Below are 12257 nucleotides of genomic sequence, written 5' to 3'. Positions count from 1 at the left end.
CATCACTCTGAGTTACTGCTCTTAACATCCCACCTACTTATGCAATAGAGGAAAAGGACCCTCAGAGAGGGAATCGCCCCAGGTCATGCATGGGTCTAACCCATGGCAGAGCTGGGCCTGGAGTGGGGGGGGGGCGGGGGGGCCTTCAGCCTAAACTTTTTTTCCCTCCTTTTGATGTGTCTGCACTCCAGGGAGCAGTGGGAGATTGTAGGGAAGCTGAACTAGAACAAGTATGGCCAGATGGTCAGAAAAAAATAACCACGCTCCGGGCGGCTGGGCGGCACGGTTCCCATCAGGCCGACCCCCAAACCTGCTCTGGATGATACTTGGTGTGTGAGAGACTAAAGGATCAAGAACCATTTTCTCTATGGGATGGGCTTCACCTCGAGACACAGTGTGAAAAATGGGCCAATAACTATAATTAAAATGACCGCGACTTAAACCACCGCAATTAACATTCATTACCTCTGAGTGTGTGGCAGGCAGTCAGCTATGTGGTTGACATGCATTACCTCATTCACTCCTCACAACACACCAGGAGGTGAATGCTATTATGAGCCCCAGTTTTTCAGATGTGGAAACAGACCCTCAGTCATCCTGCCTGAGTGGTGGAGCTGGCATTCCACTTCGAGTTCAGTCTTTTTCTTAAAGTATCAAAAGATCTAAGTAGAAATCCTGGCTCCATCATTTTGCACAAAGCACTTAGCCTCAATTTCCTAAAATGGGGGAGGTAATACTTACCTTTCAGGATTATTTTAGGAATTTACTGTGATAAACCCGAGGCCTAGCACATAATAGGCACTAAATAACAATGGCTGTCCTGCGAGCTGGAGAGGAAAAGGAGAGAGTACAGTCAATGGAGGGAGGGGTAGAAGGACTTTTCTTTGCAAACCTTCTTCATTTCCCATCCCAGCACTTCTGCCTAACAGTCTCCTTTCTCTTGGCAAGGCCTTTTCCATTCCCATCTCCATGGGCCGTAGTACTGTTCAACCTGCAAGGTCTCCATCAAGAATCCTGCATTCCTTTCTCACCACCCTCTCCACAAAACTATACTGATGGAAGCAAAATAATATAAAAATCACCTGCAAGACAACCAGCAGGCCTTAGCATGGGGATTATGTAGTGCTGGGTCAACTAAACATTCCAGTCAAGGTCAAGCACAGTGACAGTGAATTATTGTCACTGAGGTGCCAAAGTGACACAGTTCACCCATCCACGGCCCATCCATAGCTCTTCAAGCTGCGTCTCAGCCCCAGTAGAGGGTCTGGAGCTCAAAAATATCCCATAATCCAGTAGACTCTACAGCCACAGGGAGGGGGGCCACTGGGGGTCCGAATAGGGGAGGTTGGTTGGGGGGGGGAGACAGGAAACTGGTCTAGTCTCCCTCTAGGTGTCCTCCTGGGGGGGCCAGGAGGAAGAGCTATCCAGCGGTATCGCATGTGAAAGACCATGGAAACTGCAAACCACGATGCAAATGGTTGAAATTATCATTGCCAATTAGGCTTTTGTCTGTCCTCAAACTCAAAGCAGAGCAGTTCAAGAAAGGGAAACCGTGTGAACTAGGGCTGAAAGATGAGCCAGAGAGATATCTGAAAAGTGTTCTCTGCCCAATCTTCCTTTCTAAAAAGGGGTTTCAAATAGGGCCCGAGGCTTAAATTACAAACTGCGTCAAGTCCCCAGGAGATAAAACTGGTCAGAACACTACAGAATCTTCACAGAGAGGAAGTAGGTAAGCCCTTTAAACAGAAGAGGAAGTGGAAAAGGCCTGGCCTTTTATCTTTGCACTTTGGCTTCCGCGGGTAGGGCTGGCAAGGGGACGCGGGCGCTGGCACCGCCTGTTTGCTCGCCAGGGCTGGCCGAGGGGCAGGCGGGGCCGCGCGCAGCACTTCTAGGAAATGTGCACTTTCGCTCTCGGCATCCCGTCCACTGAGGCGGCCCGAGCAAAGCCGACTGCGCGGAGCGGAGCTCTGAGCTGGACTGGGGCGGAGGTGGGCAGGCCTGGGAAGCGTGCATCTTCTGTGCCCCCACAAGACACTGCGTTACCTGCCACGGCCACACACCCGTCGCCCCCCACCCCGCCCCACAGTGTAAGGCACTTCTGCTCCTTCCCCTCCCCACCCTGGAAGGGAGCACAGGGAAGAGCATCATAGTTCTTGGACACTTTCGTATCTCCAGCACAAATCCCAGCATCTGGCACACAGTGGGAGCTAAAAAGCATTTCTTGAAAATTTATATGATGATGCTAATTTAAAGACGCAATAATAACTATGTGTGTATGGCACTTTTAATCAGTTAATCCTCACAGCTAGCAGGTAAAATTGACAGACAGGAAACTAAGGTGCAGGAAGGTTACCCAACTAGCCTCAGGTGACCTGCATTCCCAATGGGTGCAATGATTCTGGGCCCTGAAGGGGCACCGGCCAGTCCTGGGCCAGTGCCCCGAGGTGTCCTAAGGGACTTCTGAGCTGAGTCTTGTGCTGTGCTGTGTGAATATAGACTAATTCTTGGTTCTGAAGGTTAAATCAGACCAGGATGTCCCTCTGAATGAGGGAGGGAGGGAGGAAGCGTTATGCAGAGAAATAGGCTCACAAGGTAAGAGAAGTAAAACTGAGTGCTTTCCGCTGCTCTTCCTGACCCGCTGGGGAGAAAAGGGAGAACCTCAAGAATAAAAGATGACAGGGTCTCAGCACTCAGGGCCGGGGAATATATGCACTGCCTACGGGGGAGGTGGATGGTGGTCAGGGACCAATCTGAAAGCCTGTAGGTTCCCCCAGGGAAACTACCTTTGCCTAGTCAGGGAGGAACACAGGCTAGCAGCAGGTGCCACTGAAGAGAGACTGCACAGGACCTAGGCCTTTACCCAGAAATGGCCCCAGGGCCCTGACTTGTGTGGGCCAAATCTGACAACCTTCTGGCTCTTTTCAAGGGTAGCCAAGCATTCAGAGTGACCCCGGTACAACTCACCCACTGTTAGGAACTGAATGTTTGTGCCACTCCATTCATATGTTGAAGGCCCAACCTCCATTATGATAGTATTTGGAGATGGAAACTTTACAAGTGAATTAGGTTTAGAAGAGGTCATAAAGGTGGGGTCCTCATGATAGGATTAGTGCCCATCACCAGAGCTGGCTCTCTCAATCTCTCACTAATATAATGTGATGTCAATTAAGCCTCAATAAAAAAATCAAAAAAGAAAAGGAAAAAACCCACAATGCTCAAAACCGGTCACATCATTGCACCTAAACTGAAACTGCTGAGTTATGATCAGGTGGTATCAGCCCAGAGGGGACAGTCCAATCTGGTGACCATGGATGAAAGTCTGGCTATAAAGGATCATTTGCTTGAAGAGTCCAGGCTTTTCAAATAACTGCCCTCAGGAACCTTTATAGCCAGACAATAAAAACTGGGAAGGGCTCTCAGGTAGAAGGAACAGCATAAGCAAATGCTTGGAGGCCTGACCATGGATTGTGTGACAGTCAGAGGAAGGGAGAGAGAAGTAGAACAGGTCAGCAGCACTGCAGCCCCAAGCAAAGTAGCAGGTAATGGATAAAATTAAACATTTTTAAATGAAAATTAAGTGGGGGATGGAGTGAACCTGGAGAAGCTCACATGAACTCTGGGTAGAGAAGAGGAGAAAAAAAGAAGGCTTTGTCTGCAAGGAACAGACAAGGAAGAGAAAACAACAAAGTGTTCCAGGATGCAGAGGGAGAAATCCAACTGTGACCTGTGGATGTTACAAAGTCCTCACCAAATGGACCAGCGACAGCACTGAACTGTCTCCGTGTCTCAGGTGGGCAGGCTGAGGCTTTCTGTGAATACAGAGGCCGAGACGCAGCCCCCATTAGCATCCAGAGCTGCCAACACCTCAACCACAGGATACACCACAGGGCCCCAACTTCAGAACTGGAACACATCCAGTCTCATTTTGTAATCAATTGTGAGCATATTTTGAGCTAGGTTTTGAAGCCAGGTTGATTAGGAAAGAAAAGACTGCCTCAGTAATAATTATAATAGAATGTAAAATATGTAAGTGCCGAAAGAATATCATAAAACGCCATAAAAAATTCCACGGAGGGAAAGAATAGATGTGGCTGGGTCATCAAGGAAAGACTTGCACAAAGTCTTCCCAAGCCGATGAGATTTAGGAGCATTCTGGGAAGACTTCCTGGAGGAGGTACAGCATTGAGCTGAGCCTTGGATATCTCATAGGAATCAGGAGTAGAAGAGGAAAGGAGGAAATTCCTGCAGAGGGAGAGGGCCCAGAACAAGCAACAGCATTTCCAAGCTTGGGGCAACGTTTTGTGTTCCAGCGGATATTCTGCGCAGATTTAAAAGCCTGCGGATACTGGAGGAGCTGCTCAGCCAGACGGCTTGGCAGCCGCTGAGCAGAACTGAAGGCTGGGCCACCGGCTGCCTGTGGATTAAGTGGGCGGACAGAGAGCCAGTGATGGGAGATAAAAGGGAGTGAAGTGGATAATATTTAGAAGAAAACTCGAGGGGGAGAGAACGAGGCAGCCCGGCTGGCAGGCAGCAGGCTTGTCCCATTCTTCAGTTTCCTCCCTCGGAAAGCTGCATTACCAGGCGACCTCTTCCTGGCTTTGAGAGATGTCCAAATCGGAACTATTAACAAAGGCACGGGCACGCTCCCATTTTTATCTCCGTCTCAAAGTGCTTTGCCGCTCAGGCTTTTCTCTTTGGCCTGGGATCGGCTGGTGGGTGAGTTGCTGCGGGAAGGAGATCACTGTGTTTGTGGATGGGACTTCTTGGAATTCTTGAGAACCGGTCCCTTCCAACTCTAAGATTTTAGAAGTCTGTGTGTATGAGCTGAAAAAATGTCTTCAAAGCTAAGGGGCTAGGATTTCACGATGTGAAGATTCTTCGAGTCCAAAAATGCCTCTGAGCCTAATGTTCTAAGATTTCACCATTCTTAGATTCCCTGAGCCTCCAAGTCCCGGCTCAGGATTCGGAGATTCTGTAAATCAGGAAGACGTCATGCTGTGTGACCTTCTGATTCTGAGACTAGAATATTTCATGACATCTTGGTCACCTCCGGCTTTATGGCCTCACTCTCCTTTGATGGAGGTACCTAAGTCATCCCGTGCGTCTGCTCCTGAGTTTTTTTCCCCGCCCCCGCCCCATGTTGGGATAATATATTAAATGCTGAAGTCTGAGTTAACCAAGTCAGGGAAAAAAAAAAAAAAAAAAAAAGGACAGAGCCTGCTGTGCTGGCAGGGGCTCTTTGCAAACAGCTCTCCAGGCACACAAAGAGTCTGAGAGTACACATGCCTAGGGGTCAGTGCTAGGGGTCCCCCAAGTGACTTCCACACCGTGTGACAGACATTTGCTGAACAGCTCCTAACCACAGAGCTCGGTGCGGGAGCCACGGTGGGTGTGGCAGGCTTCCAGAAGCGCAGCGTGGAGGCGGGGCCAGAAGCAGCCTGCTCCCAGGCCAGGATCTGGAGTTACACGTGCAGATTAGGCCAGCCCGTGATTGGAGCCAATACTGACCCAGGGGCTCTCACTCTGTGGCTGTCTTCTGGGGAGAAGAGGGCTCAGCATGGTCGGACGTCCTTAGGGGTGCCCAACGGTCTCAGGGGAGGTGTCTGGCCCCTTCACCCTGGGGAAGGCACATAGATCTGATGGGAAGCCAGAAGTAGGGACGAGTACTGAGGACTTGAGGGACCAAAGGTCGGTGCTGCTGTAGCTGCCACGGAGGCTCAGGTGGGGTGTAGGACCCAGCAATAGCCATTCTTGGAGGATGGGAAGTGAGAGTGGGTTCTGAAAGATGGAAACGTATAACAGCAAGAGAAAGGAAGAACAGGCTCTCCGTGTGACATGTGGAGACAGGACACCGGGGAGACTAATGCACAGGTGCTCCATGCCTCAGTTTCCACGGCTGTAAGAAAGGACTAATAATGCTCACTCTCCCTGACTTGGCAGTGAACTCTCCAGGGGAAAAATCTAGGCTGTTTCCTAGTCTCTGCTCCCAGCATTGTCCTGGCTGACACTAAGGTGCTCTGGCTGAAAGAGTGAGGGAGCCAGTGAGGGAGAGGGGTCCTGATGACGGGCAGGCTCCAAGGCTGGGCAGCTGTCCACCAGACTGTGCCACGACGGGCTGGGGCTCTGTCTGCCCTGCAGGCTGGCAACAAGAGGCAGCAGGTCACCCACCGGAACCAGCAGGTATCGGCAGCAGCCCGCCACAGACAAGCCTGCCAGCCCCTCCCAACGGCGGAGAACTCAGGCTCGAAATCTCGGGGTGGCCTGGGGCCTCCAAGATACAAGGACCGAAGATGAGAACCGCAGAAGTCAGAACTGGGTCGGGCCTGGAAATCGTGGGACAGAGGGGCAACCTAGGCCCAGAGAGGGACAGGACAAGCCCAGAGTCACAGCCAAGGTAGGGAGGGGTAGGGCTAGAGACTCCTTTGTATTCAACTACCCACTTCATGATTTCCACATTTTGTGTCCTTGTAGGATGGTGTGGACCTATTAAAGTTCAAAGAGAAGGCTCTTCCCTGTGGCTTGTGTCATCTTTCTTCATTCATTCATTCATTCATTCAGTAGTGCTGGATGGAGGAAGGAAGGGAAGCAGGGATCGTCATATCATGGTTTCTGACCATTCATTCATTCATTCCCTCTCTAAATACTAATTGAGCACCCAATAATATGTGGTATAGATATAAGACCTCTGACTATAACCAAGAACACCCTTTATTCAACTGTGCTGCCTAGCCTGTGTTAGGGGTGCCGTCTTCACAATGGTCCCTTGGAAAGCTGGGCATGCCTTTGGGAACTCCTAGTTTAGAATAAGATTCAATTTCTAAGCCAGGGAGAAAATCAGTTTCAGCACTTTTCAATGATCTCTTTCTATACATTTTTTATATTTTATTTTTTAGAAAGATATGGTGATCTCCCTCCACTCCAATACACACACACGTCACCAGATAATGCCATCTGACTGTTAAAAACAAAATTATGTCAGCTCTTGGAATCTTGAAAAACATGGACTCTGGCATCAGACACACTTGAGTTTGAATCCTGAGCCCGCCTCACCTGGCTGTATAATCACAACCAAATGACTTAACCTTTTTAAGCCTTAATTTATTGTCTGTAAAAGAGATATGATACTCTGCCTTGTCCTATCTCTGTGAGGATTAGAGATGATGTACTTACGAGGTCTAATGTAGCGCCCTGTACAGAGATACAGCTCAATAAATGATGACTTTGGGGTTTCTAACTCCCTAGAGAGGGGGCTGTAGAATTTTACAAACATTTCGGACACCCTTGGCAGCCACGCCCAAGTGTTCAGGCTCTACGCACATTGAATGGAGAGCATCGGCATGTTAGCTAAATCACAGCCAAGTACAGAACGGCAGTGTCCCGTTGTCTTATTTTGCCTCGGAGAACCACATAACTTAGAGGTCTCCTCATCCAGTGCCTCCACTGCACTGAGTGGGGGGGACTGAGGCCCCCTAGAGGGAGAAGGAGGTCTCCTAATCAGCCCAGTGTGTTTGTGGCAGCTGGTACCAGTCCCCAGAGGCAGCCAGCAGAGCCGACTGAAATCTGCAGGTCCCAAGATTGTCACAAGATCTGGACTCAAAGCTCAGGCATCCCCAGGCCCCTGAGGGCAGGGGCTGCCACCACCCCCTATTACTCCAGCTCTACTTTGTTCAGCAAAGCATGGGCAGCGGACAGGGCTGCTGGCAGAAGGTGCCAACAGGGCAGAGCTGATGCTTCCCACGCAGCCTTCTCCTTTCCTTGTCCTGAAGCCGCCCGGACTCTTTTCCAAGAACAAGCCTTACATCTAGGTAGTCATTTTACCCTCTCGACAACCTCCCACAGGTAGTAGCTTCTCACGTCCTCACAAAACCAGCTCAGTTGTGAAAGGCTGGGCACTACTGCCCGATTCGATTGTTAGTTAAGAACACCAGAGTTACATACAAGTCATTGGTTTTAGAGCCAGAGCTGGGACTGAAACCTAGAAGCTAGTCTCTCATCTCTCAGCCCACTATGCTGAGCTGTCTGTAACACATCACGGAAATCTTCAGAGGCCCTGCCTTTACCATCCCTGCTCCAGCCACATAGCCAAAGGAAATAATTTCTCTAGAAGTATAAATTCTCCAAGAAGTAAAATTTTAAGCCTTTAAGCTCTAAAGGAAAGAAGAAAACAGAAGAAAGGACTGAAGGAAGAATTGCAGGACATGAACTACCTACATGGAGGAAGTCTAGAGAACCTGCGTGGGGCAGCAGGAGGAGTGCATCCTTCCTTTAGAGTCAGGCAGACCGGCTCTGTTCCTTATTAGCCATGTGACCTTGGGCAAGTCATCCAGCCTTTCTGAGTGCCCACCCTAGAAAGTTCCAGGGTTGTGAGACTCCAACAAGATGAAAAAGCGTGCGGAGCCTCCTGCAGGGTGCCTGGCATATGGAGTTGATTATAATCGTCCCATGGAATGTCAGGGCTGGAGTGGCTTGAATGATGACCTAATCCTGATGTCTCATTTCACAGGTGGGAAAAACAAGGTCCAGAGAGGTGACGTGACTTGCTCAAGGACACAGCAAACTCATGGTGATGTTGGGTCTAGTACCCTCAGTTCAAATTAAAATCAGAGACCACTGCCAAGAAGCTGGATCTTTCAAGCTGTGCGATGATGGAAGAAAGTTTTTCAGTCATTCCTGTAGCCCATGTGGCTTTCTTTTTCCATTTAGCAAGGGAAAATGTGGTATTTCTGACCAGAAGAAAATTTAATATTATGAGAAATACTAAAATTAAAGCTAAAATCGGGCTTCCCTGGTGGCGCAGTGGTTACAGAGTCTGCCTGCCGGTGCAGGGGATGTGGGTTCGAGCCCTGGTCCAGGAGGATCCCACATGCCGCGAAGCAACTAGGCCCGTGCGCCACAACTACTGAGCCTGTGCTCTAGAGCCCGTGAGCTGCAACTACTGAGTCCGTGTGCCACAACTACTGAAGCCTGCGCGCCTAGAGCCCGTGCTCTCCAACAAGAGAAGCCACTGCAATGAGAAGCCCGTGCACCGCAACGAAGAGTAGCCCCCGCTCGGCGCAACTAGAGAAAGCCCGCGCACAGCAACAAAGACCCAACGCAGCCAAAAATAAATAAATAAAATAAATAAATTTATTAAAAAAAAAAAACACTAAAATTCCAGTCTTAACAAACAGGCACTCTCTTTTAAGGCTTTTTTTCCCTCCTTCCTCTCTCATTGCTCCCCCCTCCCCAAATATTTTGCAATAACAGTAATGCTGGGAGGAAAGAAAAAATAAAAATCTGATGCACTTAACAGATATTTCAGTACAATAATGCATCACAGATGTTCATATCAAACTGTGCACGCGTGCATACAATTTTACTGAGAAGGCTGTTGCATTTCTGACTTTGGGGTTGGGGATCCCTAACAACCCCAACTGCCCAGGCTCTGGAATCCCTCCCTTAACAGTTAGCCCACGGCTGCCCACGGGGATGGAGGAGAGATTTCATCACCTCGCTCCAAAATGATAACAGGACAAATTGGCGGGGTCAGGCACTCTGGCAGGTGGTGAAGGGTGTGCAGATTAGGGAACCGAGAGGAGTCCTGTTTTCTTTTGTTCAGGACTTGCTTCCTACAGCCCTCTCGAGAAGCTGGACCCAAGAACAATTTTAAGAGCGGGCCCGGGCTGGTGATGGGTGGGTGCATTTTTGAAACCAGAGGTTTGAGTCTGTTTGATCTTCAAATGTGGGCTTTGGAGACTGTCAGCGGGCTCCTCGCTGGCCGATGAATGGCTCTCAGGAACTTTTCCTAAAACATAACCTCACGCACTTTCCAGCAAATGTTTTCAACCTACCAAAGCCGTCCTTTGGTTGAACAGCAGTGTTTCCAGACCTCGAAGAAAGATAGTTTTGTTGTTTTAAGAGAGACAGATTAAAGCCAGGGGCTGTTTAACCAGAGGGTCTGTGTGCTCCCTTCGGCTCTGGTCGGATTCCTCTGTGGTTGGTACAAAGAGGGTGTTGAGAGTGACGGTGGATTCCCCCACCTCCCCAGCCTAAAAAAGATATCAAGGCCAGACGTGAGGCCTCTGAACAGAGAGGCCTCCTACAAACCTGCCTCCAAAATGAGATGGGCGGCGAGCGCTGGGGAGCCCGACGCAGATAATATCAGCTCCCGAGGCTGGCAAGGGAAAAGTCACTTCAGAGGGAGAAAGCCGGTACGTTCAGAGGAATCAGCGCTGGGCCAGAGAATGCACAGGATTTTTCCCCGCGGAGAAGGAGTCAGGCGTAGTCAGAACCCTGCGGGGCGTGACTAACTGCCCCAATATTCCTGCCACCGGGGCCCTCTGGGTAAGGGCTCCACAATTATGGGAGAGCCAGCAGGAGAACCGACAAACCCGCCTTTCATTTGGCCGGCAAATCAATCTGGCTTCTTACCTCCCCGGGGACAATATTGCATTTCCCCTGGAAAAACAAAAGCCAGAGATCTCCGAAGGGGGATCAGTTTCTGCCCCTGTTTCCCTGGTGAAGAGCTTGCAACATCTCAGGAGCAGCCAAGCAGGTCTGGTTCCAGTGGTAGAGTTTCTAGTCTGGCCAATTTACGGGGCTGTCTCCTTACTGGAGGAGCGTGTCTTGGGGACCACACCACGCTTGGGGCGTGGGCCCGGCCTCCTTGCAGGAGCCACCAGCCCTGACTCAGGGACTGACAGCCCGTTCTCAAGGCGCAGATGTGAACTCATTGTTCCCTGGGCCTCAGAGTTGAGTTTGGGGCCAGTGAGTTGTGAGTGACCTCTGACCATGGAGATGGGGCTTTTAATGACATTTTGCTGGATCAGGTCTCTGGCAGCCAGAGACTTTAAACCTCCTAAGCTCCGCCCTTCCCCCTGCCCCTACACCTGAGGTTCAGAAATCAGAACTGTCAACCTTTAAGTGAACACATTTCTCTGAAATTATTAACCCCAAAACTATCCTTGCTGACTTTCTCCCAGCCTAGGGGAGGCAGTCCGAGGGTCGCCTGGAGCTTTGCAGAGGCCCCGGGAAATCTGGCAGCGCTTAACAGCAAGCCAGGGTCACTAGAGCCCAGGCCCATCGCACTCCTCCTGCCGCCCCCCCCCGACCCCAGCCCCACCTCGAGAAGCCCGTCTCCCTCTATGCGTCCTGCGTACATACACACAGATGCCCGGATGCACCCACACAACAGCCTCAAGACAGCCTCCTGCTCTCGAGACCCCAGGGTCTCAGGGAAAGTCAGGCCTAAACTGGAAACTCTTTCTTTTTGCTTTTCATCACTGTGATGCTCCGAGGGAAATTCTTTCTGCTCGGGCGAGCACAGCAGGTGGGGAGCGTGTATCCCCAACAGGTAGCACCACTGAGATAGAAGAAAACACACAAACTCTTACCCCCCATTCCAGCACACGCCAGTTTGCCCTCATACCACCACAAAGGCAGCTCAAGAGCTGCCCCACAGCCCAAAAGACCCTCTCCCTTTCGGGAAAGGGCAGGGTTCTGCCTGCCGAAGGAAGACCATCAGAGAAGAGGACCAAGGCGCACGGGGGCTGCCGGGCTCTGGGGCGGGCGCCGCGCGCTTACCTGGGAGAAGTTGAGCCCATTGAGCGGATGACACTGCTCCTCCACGCGCTCCACGGCCCCGGTGCTCTTCTTCATCTTCTCGGCCCGCTGGGCCAGGTAGAGGTCCAGCACAGGCACGCCCCGGGAGCGCACGTCGGTCTCCGTAAGCGAGTTCACCATGAGCATCACCCACACCGGCCTCTTGCGCTCCCAGTTGCCCGCGATGGCGTTGAACAGATAGTCGGCGTAGAGCCCCTTGCCCCGCTGCGCGGGCGTCATCCACGACGGCATCATCAGCTTCACGTAGTCCAGGTGGCGCTTCAGGCGCCAGTAGAGTTCACGGGGCAGCACGTCCTGCAGGTTCTCCCCGTGCGGCAGCAGCTGGCAGCTGGCCAGCGCCGAGATGGTGTAGGGGTCTGTCAGGTCCAGCTCAAAGTAGACGCGGGCGCTGGCCTGGAAGGCCGCCTTGGAGTTGTCCGGGATGAAGTCCCAGACGCGGGTGTAGGGGACGTGGATGGTGCCAAACAGGTAGGCCGGGGGGTCGCGCCGAATAGTCCACAGGAAGGAGTTCAGGTCCCTCTGCTGCAGGGGGACAGGTAAAGGAAGGCAGTGAGGCTGAAGGCAGCAGGATTAAGCCAAGGTTAGAACAGAGGGGCAGGTAGAGCTGGGGATGGAAGGCAGAGAGCCACATGGGGCCATGGGAAGAAGCAAGGGCT

At 51.3% G+C, this 12257-nt stretch overlaps 1 protein-coding gene across 3 annotated transcripts in view; it reads right to left on the bottom strand.

The window, feature by feature from the left end:
* Nucleotides 1-12257, bottom strand: part of TRABD2B (TraB domain containing 2B) — a 221111-nt gene that overhangs the window by 206262 nt on the left and 2592 nt on the right. For all 3 annotated transcript variants that reach the window (XM_082371016.1, XM_082371015.1, XM_082371014.1), the window contains exon 2: nucleotides 11563-12123. In XM_082371016.1, the coding sequence (XP_082227142.1) occupies nucleotides 11563-12123 (561 nt within the window). The remainder of the gene's footprint in view (nucleotides 1-11562; nucleotides 12124-12257) is intronic.

This window comes from Balaenoptera borealis (assembly GCF_965194805.1).
Source record: "Balaenoptera borealis genome assembly, chromosome: 1".
Lineage (NCBI taxonomy): Eukaryota > Metazoa > Chordata > Mammalia > Artiodactyla > Balaenopteridae > Balaenoptera > Balaenoptera borealis.
The sequence above is the reverse complement of the archived record's forward strand: the minus strand, read 5'-3'. Positions and strand labels throughout refer to the sequence as shown.